At 42.3% G+C, this 17,051-nt stretch overlaps 1 protein-coding gene across 1 annotated transcript in view; it reads left to right on the top strand.

Moving 5' to 3' along the window:
• The first annotated feature begins 2,192 nt into the window (after positions 1–2,192).
• The window catches only part of psmd6 (proteasome 26S subunit, non-ATPase 6), a 29,245-nt gene continuing 14,386 nt past the window's right edge, over positions 2,193–17,051 (top strand). The window contains exons 1-4 of the mRNA XM_073072315.1: positions 2,193–2,416; positions 3,882–4,087; positions 11,672–11,817; positions 12,626–12,845. Of these exons, the coding sequence (XP_072928416.1) occupies positions 2,272–2,416; positions 3,882–4,087; positions 11,672–11,817; positions 12,626–12,845 (717 nt within the window). The 5' untranslated portion in view covers positions 2,193–2,271. The remainder of the gene's footprint in view (positions 2,417–3,881; positions 4,088–11,671; positions 11,818–12,625; positions 12,846–17,051) is intronic.

Here is a 17,051-nt window from a genome sequence, read left to right as displayed (position 1 = left end):
ATTACCTTAAGTGAATGTGCCATTTGAATAATTTAGTAATACAATTGATTCAAAAAGCAGCAATTCTTGTCACTGATAGTTGGCAAGAAATAAGCAGTAAGACAACTCAAAACTGTTTGCTCACTGTGGACTTGGAGACGCCAGCAATGGCCGTGAGCAAAAATGAAATGATTTCACTCCCTTAACAAGTTAGGAACTGCAAAGAATTTGAAGGTATCGACATACATCTTGAATATTACAATGAAAATGAAGATTCAAATATAAACAGTTTTGCTTGAAAGCAGTCTGTTACCTGCACTAGGCGTCTGCTCTGATTTTGTTAATTTACAATTAAAAATACATGACATGAATGAATTCCTCCATCGATAGTTATTAGGAACTAATGCATAGTTTCATTGTATTGTGGTGGTATTGGTAGTGTTCTACTTTGTCCTGTAATTCATTTAAATACATTATTTGTTACTCAGTTTGTCTTTTTATACCCTTTTAACTACTTCCATGAAACTCTGGCAAATTGGGGCAGCTGTTTAATTGAGCCAAAATGTACTTGTCCTGGCATGTCTCAATTAACCACTTATTGTACGAACCAAGTTTCGGTTCAGTTTATTCATAAGCACAATAAAGATATGTTTCCTTGATGCTTTCAGTGCATCTGAGTTTATCTTACACTCCGCAATATAAACACAAGAACTGAACACACAACAATGGTGAGGGGAAATGTTTGAGTAATGTTCAGCTTGGTGAGGTACTTGAAAAATTAAAGTTGTTAGCTAGTCCTGCAACATCTGAAATATTTTCAAGTTACAGTACAAATATAAAGCATGTAATGAGATGTCAGAGGAAGCATTCAGTCATCCTTTTTCTGAAAATATAATCAGACATTGCAATTACATCATGTTCTTGGACGAACTGTTGGAGTATGGATTAGAGTGAGGACTGGCTGATGAGTGAATACAAACCAAGCTTGCTAATATTCTAAACCCTACATTTGGGAGGGTGGGCAGGATTTCCTATTGTGGTAGAAACTACATTGAATAATGTGAGAGATTAAGACAGTGACAAAGCATTGTGTGAATTTGCAGCGGAAATGATCACAGCCTTGAACGCAGCAGCTTTACCAGGACTTGGTAATATGACAGCCAAACTCAGCTGTAGTGGGAAACCAGCAAGATCTGGAATGTGGGAGACCCATGATTATAAAAAGGAGGAGGCACTGATATCGATGCCAAGGAAATCCCACAGAAGTGTTTGTCCATTCTGGACCAACCTGCTGCTGTAATCTGAAAGAATGTGACTTACAACTTTTTGCATGGTTTGCAGGTAAGGAGAAAAAGAGAGGGGTGCCTTGAATATAGTAAAAATAGGTTAAAATGAAAAAGAATTATTGCTAAACTTACACACTGATGGTGACAGATAAGAAGACTGCATTGAATATAAAACGACCATAAAGATAAATGGTGAATGTAATGCAATACGAAGCAACAGCAGATCACTCGCTATGTGGTAGGACACCTACAGGTACAACTTTATCCCAGTACTGCTAAATAAAAGCAATGTCCCACTTTGCACGTAATCCAGAGAAGTGCTATGAATCCTAGAAGAGATAAGGCACACTGCTACTCAGCATGATAGGAATGTTGAACTGCAGATAATTAAGCCTGATCATACCAGAAAACTGACAGTGGCAGACAGGAACTGGGTTAGTGTTTATGCAGCTAACACAATCTACTTTGAGCTGTACACTCAGGAAAGCAGCACGCAAAAAGGAGCAAACAGATAGGTCTCTATTCTCTCCAGAATCCACCTCTGATTTGACTCAGTGAAGGGATGAAAGGAAACAAGAACCCAAGCAAGATAATGGTAGGAGTTGAGATGAAAATACCTTTGAGACAAAACCATGAGTTAAGACCAGGAAACAATGAGGTTAGAACTGTGGTAAAAGAAAGAATCTCTCTGGGGACAAGCATGTACGTTTTAAAATAAAGCATAGATAAGAAAGGAGCTGTATATCAGATGAATAGAGTTAAGTAACTTGGAGATGTGTGTGCTGTTATTCATTAAACTTCATTCTGTTCTCTAATTGCACTACCGACTGTACAAAGTATTGAAAGCCTGTTTCCTGTCACTCCAGTATCTGACATTTGGAGGCCGTGCACCTGTACTGCCAACCCTGAGCCGGTGGTGGCGCTGTAGTGGGAGCCGCTGGGTCCGAGGGCTCTCGGTACGGTCGGGCGAGTTTACCGTGCGGAGCCTGGGCCGAGAGGAGCGAATATGCCGCTGGAGAACCTGGAGGATGAGGGTCTGCCCAAGAATCCGAATCTGGCTATCGCACAGGCTAAGTTTCTCCTCACCCTCGACAGGCACCGAAATGACCCCAAAGTGCAGAGCGAGCTGATGGAGGCCGTGAAGGAGAACAGTGAGTTGGGGCGATCTGCAGAGTCACGGGGAGGCCCCGGCCCCGGCCCGTCTGCCCTGTCTCCTGTCCCTCTCCTCGAACCGGCCCGGCCCGAGTGCCTTATCCCTGGCCCCTCTCCCCGGCCCAGCCCTTGTGCCCCGTCCCTGGCCCCTCTGCTGGGACAAGCCCGTGTGCCTAGTGCCGGCCCGGCATCTCCTGTGGTTGTCACCTTACACATGTAGCCGGCTTTGTGATGACGGGACTGCTTTTCTCCATTACAAGTGGTTTGGGCTGACGGATACTCGCGTTTGGGGGTTACAGCGAACCCCTCCAGCTTGTCCTAACACCCACCTTCCCAAATGGACTTTTGACTCCTTATCGCTGCTGTGTTGGAGTTCAGAGAGACTTGGGTGGATAAAGTTAACCTGGTTATGTCAAGCATTTACGCCGATTGATTTAGCCCATTGAAATGTTCCTGAAGCCTCTGTTCACAACCCACACCAATAGCTAGCTTTATACTATCAGCACAGTTAAGTGCTGTTGGTCTAATTCAGACTGAATATTTGGAACTCAACTTGCTGTGGCTCTGCACTAGTCACGGCCTCCTATATTGTCAACGGGATCTGGTTTAATTTTCCATGTTCGTTTTATGTCATTGACCAATCCTCGGTGCACAGCAGTATATTACCCATAATACCATGACCCCTCGTTTTAAGAACCGTTTGTTTGCCCTGTCTATGTTTCCTGATTGTTACAAAAAAAATAAGCTATCCAGCTGAATTGACCACGTCAATCCACGTTAACTCTGCCCAATCCTGATTTCATTTTTCTTTCTATTTAGAGATCCAGCCCTTCTGGCCCAATGAGTGTGCTGCCCAGTTACACCCATGTGACCACATAACCCACTAACCTGTACATTGTGGGAGGGAACACATGCAGTCACAGGGAGAATGTACAACCTTCTTCCAAACGACAGTGGAATTGAACCTCGGTCACTGGCACTGTACCAGTGTTATGCTAACAGCCACACTACTGTGCTGTCCTCCTTTTCTAAGTGCCCTGTCACTTTATTTATTGACTGACTGACAGACATATAGTGTGGAATTGAACTGTGTTGCCAAACAGCCTCTGATTAAACCCTAGTCTAATCATGGGACCATTTACAATTACCAAAAGACCTACCAACTGGTATGTCTTTGGACTCTGGTAGGAAACTGGAGCACCCAGAGGAATCCCACGCAGTCACAGGGAGAACAGACAAGCTCCTTACAGGCAGTGGTGGGAATTGAACCTGGGTCACCTGTACTGTAATGTGTTGTACTAATCACTATGCTACCGCACGGACCTTATATCTGATTCTATATGTGAGTAAAATCTACTTAGCTGTTAACAGAGATTCCTGCTCATACATTTGTATTGGTTTGCCTCAAAACAAAGAGGAACAGTGTAAAATCCTTGAATTCCAATGCAATGATATGTTTTATAGATATGGCTCCATACTATGAACAGCTCTGCAAAGATGTCGGGTGGCCAGTAGATGCAGACCTCTTGAGCAAAATGAAAAAAACAAATGAGGAAGAATTAAAGCGTCTGGATGATATACTAGAAGATGCTGAAAAAAACCTTGGAGAAAGTGAAATCAGAGATGCTATGATGGCTAAGGCTGAGTATCTGTGTCGAATTGGTAACAAAGTAAGAATTATGGCAATTATAATCATATAGCAATTACTTAGTGATTGTACTATATAGTTTGGAAGCAGCAAGGTTTGCTAATGTTAATAAGTTGTGTCCACTAATTGTATACCCCAAGGTGATCCTTGTTTGTGTAGAATTGAGTTGTGTTGTGTTGAAGGATATTTCAATTAAAAAGTTGTATCATAAACCTCATTAATGAAAAATCCACTTTTGGAATAGACAAAATTTGGAATTCAGAAATCTACCACTTTGATAGACCTGTATCTTTAATATTATGTTCCATACATTCAAGGTAATCCTCTGGCACACGTGTACGCACATTACAGCTTACTGTGTGACCAGTTGTGGTTGTTTGGCAGATTTATTGTTCTATAAAATCTGAAACTTTGGCTAATACTTGTAGCTGCTTTATACTTTTAGTAAGCAAAAGGTTTCAGTTGCACATGCCTAGTCAGCTTCGATTATGAGCATAAATATTTACAGCAGTTTTAATTTTCACAAAGCAGTTGATGCACAGTTCTGAGGATTGTTGGCTGGGTGTTGTGACAACGTCAGGAATCAAAAGGTTGAGCATGGTGCAACTAATGGTCTGAGCTGTGTATACTTCAATACAAGAAGTATTGTAGGAAAGGCGGATGAGCTCAGGGCATGGATCAAAACATGGAATTATGAGTTTAAAAGTGAGAGGAGTTTAAAGGGAGACGGTTATTTCTTCAGCAGTTTGATCGGGGCACGACTGCAAGTGTGTGGATGTCAGCCAGCGAGAACAGTGAGAAGAGTTTAAAAGGAGACACCTTATCGAGCAGGCGATGGAGTAAAGGGAGACAGAGTAGAAAGGCTTTGGCTTAACGGGGCTTTGGTGATAACAGGTCGAGGCGAGGTAGGTTGCCTGTGTAGAATACAGACAGAATGTGTGTCAGGCCAGTGTTCTGTGCTTGGTGTCAGATGTTGGAAGTCCTGGAGGCCTCCCAGATGGCCACATCTGTGTAAGGTGCGTCAAGCTGCAGCTCCTTAGGAACTGTGTTAGGAAACTGGAGATTCAGCTCGATGACCCTCGATGTCAGGGAAAGTGAGGAGGTGATAGAGAGGAGCTATAGGCAAGCAGTCACACCAGGGCCTGGGGAGAAAGATGAGTAGGTAACAGTCAGGTGAAGGAAGGGCAGGAGTCAGACACTAGAGAACACCCCTGTGGCTGTACCCCTTGACAATAAATACTGTTGCTTGAGTACTGTTGGGGGGCCGACCTGGGGGAAGCAACAGTGGCCGTGCCTCTGGCACAGAGTCTGGCCCTGTGGCTCAGAAGGGTAGGGAAAGGAACAGGATGGCAGTAGTGATAGGGGGACTATAGTTAGGGGGTCAGACGGGCAATTCTGTGAAGGCAGGAAAGAAGCACGAATGGTAGTTTGCCTCCCAGGTGCTAGGGTCGGGGATGTTTCTGATAGTGTCCACGATATCCTGAAGTGGGAAGGAGAATAGCCAGAGGTTGTGGTACGTATTGGTACGAGCGACATAGGCAGGAAAAAGCAGGAGGTCCTGAAAGCAGACTGCAGGGAGTTAGGAAGGAATTTGAGAAATAGGACCACAAAGATAGTCATCTCAGGATTACTGCCTGTGCCACGTGACAGTGAGTATAGGAATAGAGTGAGGTGGAGGATAAATGTGTGGGTGACGGATTGGAGCAGAGGGCAGGGATTCAGATTTCTGGATCATTGGGACCTCTTTTGGGGCAGGAGTGACCTGTACAGAAAGGACGGTTGCAGTGAATCCCAGGGGGACCAATATCCTGGCGGGGCAGTTTGCTAAGGCTATTGGGGTGAGTTTAAACTAGGATTGCTGGGGGTGTGGGAACCAAACTGAAGAGATGGAGGAAGAGGCGGTTGGTTTACAAATAGAGAAAGCTTGGAGACAGTGCGAGAAGGAAGATAGGCAGGTGATAGAGAAGGGGAGCGCTCAGACAGATGTTTGAGATGTGTCTATTTTAATGCGAGGAGTATTATGAACAAAGCGGATGAGCTTAGAGCGTGGATCAGTACTTGGGAGCTATGATGTTGTGGCCATTACAGAGATGTGGATGGCTCGGGCAGGAATGGTTACTTCGAGAGCTAGGCTTTAGATGTTTCAGAAAGCACAAGAAAGGAAGCAAAAGAGGTGGGGCCGTGGCACTGTTCAGAGATAGTATCACAGCTGCAGAAAAGGAGGAAGACATGGAGGAATTGTCTATGGAGGTCTCTGTGGGTGGAAGTTAGGAACAGGAAGGTGTCAATAAATCTTACTGGGTGTTTTTTATAGACCACCCAATGGTAACAGGAACATCGAGGAGCAGATAGGGAGACAGATTCTGGAAAGGTGTAATAGTAACACGGTTGTCGTGGTGGGAGATTTTAATTACCCAAATATCGATTGGCATGTTCCTAGAGAGGGGTTTAGATGGGGTGGAGTTTGTTAGGTGTGTTCAAGAAGGTTCCTTGACACAATATGTAGATAAGCCTAGTAGAAGTGAAGAATCTGTACTTGATCTGGTATTGGGAAATGAACCTGGTGTCAGATCTCTCAGTGGGGGAGCATTTTGGAGATAATGATCACAATTCTATCTCCTTTACCATAGCATTGGAGAGGGATAGGAACAGACAAGTTAGGAAAGTGTTTAACTGGAGTAAGGGGAAATATGAGGCTATCAGGCAAGAACTTGAAAGCATAAATTGGGAACAGATGTTCTCAGGGAAATGTACGGAAGAAATATGGCAAATGTCCAGGTGTTATTTGCATGGAGATCTGCATAGGTACATTCCAATAAGAGGGAAAAGATGGTAGGATACAGGAACCGTGGTGTACAAAGGCTGTTGTAAGTCTAGTCAAGAAGAAAAGAGCTTACAAAAGGTTCAAAAACTAGGTAATGATAGAGATCTAGATTATAAAGCTAGCAGAAAGGAGCTTAAGAAAGAAATTAGGAGAGCCAGAAGGGGCCATGAGAAGGCCTTGGCAGACAGGATTAAGGAAAACCCCAATGCATTCTACAAGTATGTGAAGAGCAAGAGGATAAGACGTGAGAGAATAGGATTAATCAAGTGTGACAGTGGAAAAGTGTGTATGGAACCGGAGGAAATAGCAGAATTACTTAATGAGTACTTTGCTTCAGTATTCACTACGGAAAAGGATCTTGGCGATTGTAGGGATGACTTACAGCAGACTGAAAATCTTGAGCATATAGATACTAAGTAGGAGGATGTGCTGGAGCTTTTGGAAAGCATCAAGTTGGATAAGTCACCGGGACCAGATGAGATGTACCCCAGGCTATTGTGGGAGGCGAGGGAGGAGATTGCTGAGCCTCTGGCAATGATCTTTGCATCATCAATGGGATGGGAGAGGTTCTGGAGGACTGGAGAGTTGCCCATGTTGTTCCATTATTCAAGAAAGGGAGTAGAGGTAGCCCAGGAAGTTATAGACCAGTGAGTCTTACTTCAGTGGTTGGTAAGTTGATGGAGAAGATCCTGAGAGGCAGGATTTATGGACATTTGGAGAGGCAAAACATAATTAGTAGTCAGCATGGCTTTGTCAAAGGCAGGTCGTGCCTTACGAGCCTGCTTGAATTTTTTGAGGATGTGACTAAACACATTGGTGAAGGAGGAGCAGTGGATGTAGTGTATATGGATTTCAGCAAGGCATTTGACAAGGTAACACATGCAAGGCTTATTGAGAAAGTAAGGAGGCATAGGATCCAAGGGGACATTGCTTTGTGGGTCCAGAACTGGCTTGCCCACAGAAGGCAAAGAGTGGTTGTAGATGGGTCATATTTTGCATGGAGGTCGGTGACCAGTGGTATGCCTTATGGATCTGTTCTGGGACCCTTAATCTTTGTAATTTTTATAAATGTCCTGAATGAGGAAGTGGAGGGATGGGTTAGTACATTTGCTGATGACACAAAGGTTGGAGGTATTGTGGATAGTGTGGAGGGCTGTCAGAGGTTACAGCAGGACATTGATAGGATGCAAAACTGGGCTGAGAAGTGGCAGATGGAGTTCAACCCAGATAAGTGTGAGGTGGTTCACTTTGGTAGGTCAAATATGATGGCAGAATATAGTATTAATGGTAAGACTCTTGGCAGTGTGGAGGATCAGAGGGATCTTGGGATCCGAGTCCATAAGACACTCAAAGCTGCTGTGCAGGTTGACTCTGTGGTTAAGAAAGAATACGGTGCATTGACCTTCATCAATCATGGGATTGAGTTTAGGAGCTGAGAGGTGATGTTGCAGCTAGATAGGACCCTGGTCTGACCCCACATGGAATACTGTGCTCAGTTCTGGTCGCCTCACTAAAGGAAGGATGTGGAAACCATAGAAATGGTGCAGGGGGGATTTACAAGGATGTTGCCTGGAATAGGTTGAGTGAACTCGGTCTTTTTTCCTTGGAGCGACGGAGGATGAGAGGTGACCTGATAGAGGTGTACAGGATGATGAGAGGCATTGATCATGTGGATAGTCAGAGGCTTTTTCCCAGGGCTGACATGGCTAGCCCGAGATGGCACAGTTTTAAGGTGCTTTGAAGTAGGTACAGAGGAGATATCAGGGGTAGGTTTTTTTTTACGCAGGGAGTGGTGAGTGTGTGTCGGCAACGGTGGTGGAGGCGGATACGATAGGGTCTTTTAAGAGACACCTGGACAGGTACATGGAGCTCAGAAAAATACAGGATTATGGGTAAGCCTAGTAATTTCTAAGGTAAGAGCATGTTCGGCACAGCTTTGTGGGCCAAAGGTCCTGTATTGTGCTGTAGGTTTTCTATGTTTCTTCTGTTGTTTTAGAGCCTGAGGGATTACAAGGGGAGCAGTGGCATTACTAGTCAGGGAAAATGCACAGTAATGCTGAGTCAGCAGAGATTGGAGAACTCATTTATTGAGGCTTTATGGGTGGAACTGAAGAATAAGAAAGGTATGACCATGTTAATGAGGCTATATCATAGACCACCCAATGGTCTGAGGGATTTAGAGGAACCAATTTGTAGAGAGATCACAAACTGCTGCAAGAAACGTATAGTTGTTTGATGAGGTGATTTTAACTTTCCACATTGACTGGGACTCCCATTCTGTAAAAGGAGATAGAGTTTGTCATATGTGTTCAGGAATTTTTTTTCTTAATCAGTACATAGAAATCCAAAGGAGGGAGTGTGTGATACTTGATCTTCAGTTGGGGAATAAGACAGGGCAGAAGACAGAAGTTTGTGTTGGAGAACACTTTGCATTTACTGAACACAATGCTATTAGTTTCAAAGTAAATATGGAAAAAGATAAGTCTGGTCCACGGGTTGAGAATCTAAATTGGAGAAAGGCTAACTTTGATGTTATCAGAAATGATCTGGCAAGTGTGGATTGGGACAGGCTATTTTCTGACATCAGTAGTGGGTAAGTTATTGGAAGATATTCTAAGGGACCCGGTATGTGAATACTGGGTAGTCAGCATAGCTTTATGCGTGGTGGGCTGTGTCTAACCAATCGTCTAGAGTTTTTCGAGGTAGTTACCGAGAAAGTTGATAAACCCAAGGTTGGGCTTTAGCAAGGCCTTTGACAAGGTCCCACATGGAAGGTTGGTCAGGCAGGCTCAGTCACTTGGCATTCAAGATGAGGTAGTAAATTGATTTGACATTGGCTTTGTGGGAGAAGCCAGAGAGTGGTAGTAGATAGTTGTCTCTGATTGGAGGCCTGTGATTAGTGTTGTACCATAGGGATCGGTGCCGGGTTGTTTGTTGTTTGTCATCTATATCGATCTGGATGATAATGTGGTTAACTGGATCAGCAAATTTGAGGATGACACAAAGATTGGGGGTGTAATGGACAGCAAGGAAGACTTATCAAAGCTTGCAGCAGGATCTGGACCAGCTGGAAGAATGGGCTGAAGAATGGCAGATGGAATTCAATGCAGACAAGTGTGAGGTGTTGCCCTTTTGGTAGGATCAACCAGGGTAGGTGTACAATGAATGGAAAGGCACTGAGGAGTGTGTTAGAACAAAGGGATCTGGGTAAACAGGTCTGTAATTCATTGAAAGTGGTGGCACAGGTGAATTGGGTTGTAAAGAAAGCTTTTGGTATATTTTGAGTGCAGGAGATGGGACGTTATGTTGAAGTTGTATAAGATGTTGGTGAGGCCTAATGTGGAGTATTGTGTGTAGCTTTGGTCAGCTACCTACAGGAATGATGTAAATTAGGTTGAAAGAGTGCAGAGAAAATTTACATGCTTCTTGCCAGGACTGAAAGACCTGAGTTATAAGGAAAAGATTGAATAGGTTCGTACTTTATTCCTGGAATGTAGAAGATTGAGAGGAGATTTGATAGATATACAAAATTGAAGGAGAGAAGATATGGTAAATGCTAGCAGGCTTTTTCCACTGACGTTGAGTGGGGCTACTCCTAGAGGTCATAGGTTAAGGGTGAAAGCTGAAAAGTTTAAGGGGGAAACTTCTTCACTCAGAGGGTCATGAGAGTGAAAACAGCTGGCAGTGCAAGTGTTGCATGCGAGCTCGATTTCAACATTTAATTAAAGTTTGGATTGGTACTTGGATGGTAGGGGTATGGAGGGCAATAGTCTGGTTGCAGTTCGATGGGAGTAGGCCATTTAAATGGTTTGACATGTACTAGATGGGTCAAATGGCTGGTTTCTGTGCTGTACTTTTCTATGGCTCTAAATTGATAGTTTTGGATACAGGATGTATTCCGGTATGGAGATGGAGCAGTAAATTGGATCTTGATCAGTGGATTGATTGTGGGGAGGCTAGGGCAGATGTTATGTGTAAGACTCATGGTTTTATACAGGTGGAAGCAAATAGTTGTTTTGTAGTCATTATTAGTCCAGCCCTTTCACCTGGAATTATTCCAAGTTATAGAATATAGGATAGTGCAGCATAGTAGGAGGCCTTAAGTCTATGATGTGCAAACCTACTTCACAACCCTCCTACACAGCATGAGACATACCCAAAGACTGAACCACTTCTACTTGTCATGCCTATAGAAGATCATGGAAATCAATTGGCAAGACAGAATTCCTGACACAGAAGTGCCGTCTGCAGCAGACATTCCCACCATCCACACTTTGTTGAGGAAACATCAAGTCAGATGGGCAGGCCATATTGTCAAGATGTTAGATGATCGCATCCCCAAGCAGTTGTTTTTTGGGGAACTGTCCACAGGGAAGTGCTGTTGTGGTAGTCAGTGATAATGATTCAAGGATATACTCAAGAATTTGCTCAAGTCCCTTGAGGTTGACTACTTTTCTTGAGAATGTGCAGAGCCCCAAAATGTTTATAGGATGGTTTGAACTTAACTGTTATTTTGTGGGATGTGAATTGATGGGCATAGATTAACCATAATAACCTGTGGCATTGCCTTTTTAATTCTGCCTGGCCTGATGAGTTCCTCCAACATTTTGTGTGTGTTGCTCTGAATATTATTCATATTTGTCACTTGGTAAATATTAAGTAGTTTGGAGCTTTGGAAGGAAGTAACTGATATTGTGGAAAAATGTTTAAACTTAATGTGTGACTTTACTAACTATTTTGGGTCACTGCCTTCGTTCTCAGATTTTATTTTGTTTTATTTAGGAGGGTGCTTTGACAGCCTTTCGAAAAACATATGACAAGACTGTGGCTCTGGGACATCGCCTAGATATTGTGTTTTACCTGCTGAGAATTGGCTTGTTTTACATGGATAATGATCTGATTACACGTAACATTGAAAAAGCTAAAAGGTACTATTTTTAAAGAGATACAGTACAGAACAGGCCCTTCTGCCACAACGAGCCCCTGCCACCCAATTGCACCCATGTACGTAGGTTAATTGGTCACATCTTTCGAATTTGGGAGGAAACCAGAGCACCTGGAACAGCAATGGAATTGAACGCAGATTGCTGGTGCTGTAATGGGGTTACACTAACTGCTAAGCTATATTAGGGTAACAATGGGTAAGGGGCCGAGGTTGAGGGTCTCTGTGTGTCATCCCCACAGGAAAATCACTCATGCCGTGGCCACACAAACATTTTTTGCATTTGTTTCATAGATTCACATGTAACTGTTCATTTTCCTTCAGTTCATGTAAATTCTCTAGTGTGTCCCTTGTACTGTCTTCCCGTTCAGTGTTTGGCACTGAACTGTACACTTGGATATCAATATTATTCTGTATCTCAAGCATCTTATTGAGATGATGTTCACATTCATAATGTTTTAATGTTTTTGTGATTAGAATTCATACATGAGATATAAGTTGGATAGGTAATGCAACAGATTTGCATGCAGTATATTGAATTTAACTTACTTAAGCTAACGAGTAAAATAACACCAATGGAATCAACAGAGCCCCAAAATGTTCGTAAGATGGTTTGAACTTAACTGTTATTTTGTTGGTTGTGAATTGATGGGCATAGCTTAACCATAATAACCTGTGGCATTGCCATTTTAATTCTGATGTAGCATGGAAGCATGTTTGCAATTTATTTGAAGAATTAACCAAAACTAATAAATTTTGTTTTTTAAGTGTATTTCATGTTTACCCTTTTGCAGCTTAATTGAAGAAGGTGGTGACTGGGATAGAAGGAATCGTCTGAAAGTTTATCAAGGGATGTATTGTGTAGCAGTTCGAGACTTCAAGCAGGCTGCAGAGCTGTTCTTGGATACTGTCTCTACATTCACTTCTTATGAACTCATGGATTATAAAACCTTTGTAACTTATACTGTTTATGTCAGCATGATTGCATTGGAGCGGCCAGACCTTCGAGAAAAGGTAAGTAATATGATAGTGTAATTATTTAAACTAGATTGTTTTGCCGATGCATTTTTATGGATATATATGTGCAAAATTGTTAAGGAATCAACATTAACCATTGACATTAGCCATTGGTATTTTACTTTGGTGAATTTCTGATCTCCTTAACTTCAAGGTATTGTCCATCTTAAGTCTGTGCTCTGCTGTAACATGTGTGGTGTTGGGCTGGCCAAAATTGTATCTAAGTAATGTGACCAGAATTGCAAATTGTATATTGTTGGTTCTAGTAAGAACAGCTAATTCCTTTTTTCAGACTGGATTCTTCAAAATGGCCAGAGTCCAAACCAAGTGTTTGCATCATAAAGTCAGACTACCTGTCCATTTACTTTATTTCCCCTTGTGAATTCAACTTATTTGAGGTGATGGTGTTGGCTTTAAAAATTTTGTCCAAATACCTTCTATAAAAGTTTTGAGTTAATATATAGATTTGCAAAGCCTGTTGTAGCTCTAAGTTTGGACTCTACAATTTATGATACAACAGGTGAAGTTTCTCTTGGACTATATTAGGGTTAATATTTCATGTCATTTTAACTTCTCTAATATTGACGGAGTCCTAAGCCTTAGATGGGGCAGAATGTGCAGCATGTACCCATGTGCTCCTTGAAACAATATGTAAATTGTTCAAAGATGGAGCCACAGTCAACTTTATATTGGGGAATGTGTCAGATTAACTGATCAGTTTGTGGGGTATAATTCTGGAACAGAAATAATTATTCTGTAAATTTCAAGATAATTATAAACATGGACAAGACTGGTCCTTAGGTAAAAGTGTTAAATTGGGGGAAGGTTAGGCAGGGACTGGAGAAAGTAGATCAGGCATGGCTATATGAAGGTAGATCTGCATCTGACATGGGAGTCTTTTAAAGGCCAGTTTGTTTGAGTTTAGGAGCAGCATGTTGCTGTGAGGATGAAAGATAAGCATGGCAAGATCTGGAAACCTTGAATGACGAAAGCTATTGTCAGTTTAGTCAAAAAGAAAAAGGAAGCGTGTACAATGTTTAGGAACACCTTTGCAAAATATAAAGGAAGTACAAAAGAACATAAACAAGAGATTACAGAGCTAAAAGGGGCTATGAAATGTCTTTGACAAGTAGAGTTAAATAGAATTCCAACACATTTTCTATTTGCATTAGGAGTGGAAGTGTAGTTCCACTCAAAGACCAGAACAAATTTGTGCAAGAAGTATGAGTGCACTTGAGCACTTCTTGGTGAATACAAATGCAAAGGGTGTGGATGATTGTGAGTTTAAGGAGAAATATGTTGATACTCAGGGGCATGTCAGTATTAAAGAAGTTTTGGTGCTGGATGTCTCACAAAACATCAAGGTGGATAATACCCAGGGCCTTATGGAATCAAACCCCCAAAACTGAGGAAAGCAAGGATGATATTGCTGAGGCTTTGACAGGGATATTTGTATCCCCTGGTCTTCTGGTGCCTCACCTGTGGCTAACATTATTCCTTCGGTGAAGACATGTAGTGGGCAAACTTGGATCAGACTTGGGAAATTATTGGAGAAGATTCTTGGGACAAGGTTTATGCACAATTGGTAAAGTTTGGACTTAATAGGGATAGTCAGCATGGCTATGTGTATATCTGTTAAGCAGTTGACAAGGTCCTTCATGGTGGGCTGATCCAAAAGATTAAATATGAGTTCCACAATAAGTTGATAAACTGGATCCAAATTTGGCTTAGAAGGCACAATGGTAGTGGACTGCGTTTCTGAGTGCAGGTCTGTGACCACTGGTGTTGCACAAGGGTCCGAGCTAGGACTTGAATATTTTTTAATACATGTTAATTATTTGAATTAAAATGTTGGTTGTCTGCTTGGTAAATTTGCAGATGATATAGTTAATGAAGGTGTGGTAGTAAGGAAATTTATCAAGAGATCATTTGGAAATTTGGGAGAGAAATAGCAGATAGAGTTTAATCCAGGCAAGTGAAGCGTTGATGTTGGGGGTGCAGATGTAAGAATAAAGTATACAGTAAAAAGCAGAGGATTGGGAAGCCTTTAAAAACCAATAGCAATAGTAAAAAAAACCATAAGGAGACAAAAGGTGAAATACGAAGTACAGCTAGCCAAAAATATCTTAATGATTTGTCGTTTAACATAGAAACATAGAAAATAGGTGCAGGAGTAGGCCATTTGGCCCTTCGAGCCTGCACTGCCATTCAGTATGATCATGGCTGATCATCCAACTCAAAACCCTGTACCTGCTTTCTCTCCATACCCCCTGATCCCTTTAGCCACAGGGGCCATATCTAACTTCCTCTTAAATATAGCCAATGAACTGGCCTCAACTGTTTCCTGTGGCAGAGAATTCCACAGATTCGCCACTCTCTGTGTGAAGAAGTTTTTCCTTATCTCGGTCCTAAAAGGCTTTCCCTTTATGCTTAAACTGTGACCCCTCGTTCTGGACTTCCCCAACATCGGAAACAATCTTCCTGCATCTAGCCTGTCCAATCCCTTTAGAATTTTATACGTTTCAATAAGATCCCCCCTCGATCTTCTAAATTCCAGTGAGTATAAGCCTAGTTGATCCAGTCTTTCTTCATATGAAAGTCCTGCCATCCCAGGAATCAATTTGGTGAACCTTCTTTGTACTCCTTCTGTGGCAAGAATGTCTTTCCTCAGATTAGGGGACCAAAACTGCACACAATACTCTAGGTGCGGTCTCACCAAGGCCTTGTACAACTGCAGTAGAACCTCCCTGCTCCTGTACTCAAGTCCTTTTGCTATGAATGCCAACATACCATTTGCCTTTTTCACCGCCTGCTGTACCTACGTGCTCACCTTCAATGACTGGTGTACAATGACACCCAGGTCTTGTTGCACCTCCCCTTTTCCTAATCGGCCACCATTCAGATAATAATCTGTTTTCCTGTTCTTGCAACCAAAGTGGATAACCTCACATTTATCCACATTAAATTGCATCTGACATGAATTTGCCCACTCACCTAACCTATCCAAGTCACCCTGCATCCTCTTAGAATCCTCCTCACAGCTAACACCGCCACCCAGCTTCGTGTCATCCGCAAACTTGGAGATGCTGCATTTAATTTAAATGCTGCATTTAACCAAGCCAAAAATATCAGAGGATTCCAAAAGTTTTTCAGATATATAAACAGTAAAAGAGAGGTGAGCATGGATGTTCAATTGCTGGAAAATGATACTGTAGTAATGGGGATGGGCTGCAAAGAAATGGCAGAAGAACTTAAGTATATCACATCATTCTTCACTGGAGAACACTAGCTGTATGTCAGAAATTCGAGAGTGTCAGGAGGCAGAAGTGAGTGTAGTTGCTATTACTAAGGAGAAGGTGGTTGGAAGGCTGAAATGTCTAATGATAGATAAGTCACTGACCAGATGGACTACACCCCAGGGTTCTGAAAGAGATAGCTGAAGAGATTGTGGAGACATTAGTAATGATTTTTCACTAGATTCTGGAATGGTTGCAGAGCATTGAAAAATTGAAAATGTCATTCTCTTTGAGAATGGCGGGAAGCAGAAGAAAATAAATTATAGGCCAGTTAGCCTGACTTCAATGGTTGGAAAGATGTTGGAGTCCATTATTAAGAATGAGGTTGTGGGGTATTTGGAGGTGCATGATAAAGTAGGCCAAAGTCAGCATGGTTTCCTTAAGAGGAAACCTAGTCTGGCAAATCTGTTGGAATTCTTTGGGGAAATTACAGGCAGGAGAGACAAAATAGAGTCAGTGGCTGTTGTTTTACTTGGATTTTCAGTAGGCTTTTGACAAAGTGCTGCACATGAGGCTGCTTAACAAGATAGAGATATTGTAGGTAAGTGTATGGTCATGCACTTTGGTGGAAGGAATAAAGGCATAGACTGCTTTCTAAGCAGGGAGAAAATTCAAAAATCAGAGGTGCAAAGGGTCTTGAAGTCCTTGTGCAGGATTCCCTAAAGGTTAATTTGCAGGTTGAACTGGTGGTAAGGCAAGCAAATGCAATGTTAGCGTTCATTTTGAAAGGACTAGAATATAAGAGCAAGGATGTAATACTGAGGCTTTATAAGGCATTGGTCAGACTGCACTTGGAGCATTGTGAGCAGTTTTGGGCCCCTTATCTAAGAAAAAATGTGCTGGCATTGGAGAGGGTCCAAAAGGGGTTCACAAGAATCTTACATCCATCAGACAACATGAGGGAGTA

This window comes from Hemitrygon akajei, chromosome 19, assembly GCF_048418815.1.
Source record: "Hemitrygon akajei chromosome 19, sHemAka1.3, whole genome shotgun sequence".
NCBI lineage: Eukaryota > Metazoa > Chordata > Chondrichthyes > Myliobatiformes > Dasyatidae > Hemitrygon > Hemitrygon akajei.
The sequence above is the reverse complement of the archived record's forward strand: the minus strand, read 5'-3'. Positions and strand labels throughout refer to the sequence as shown.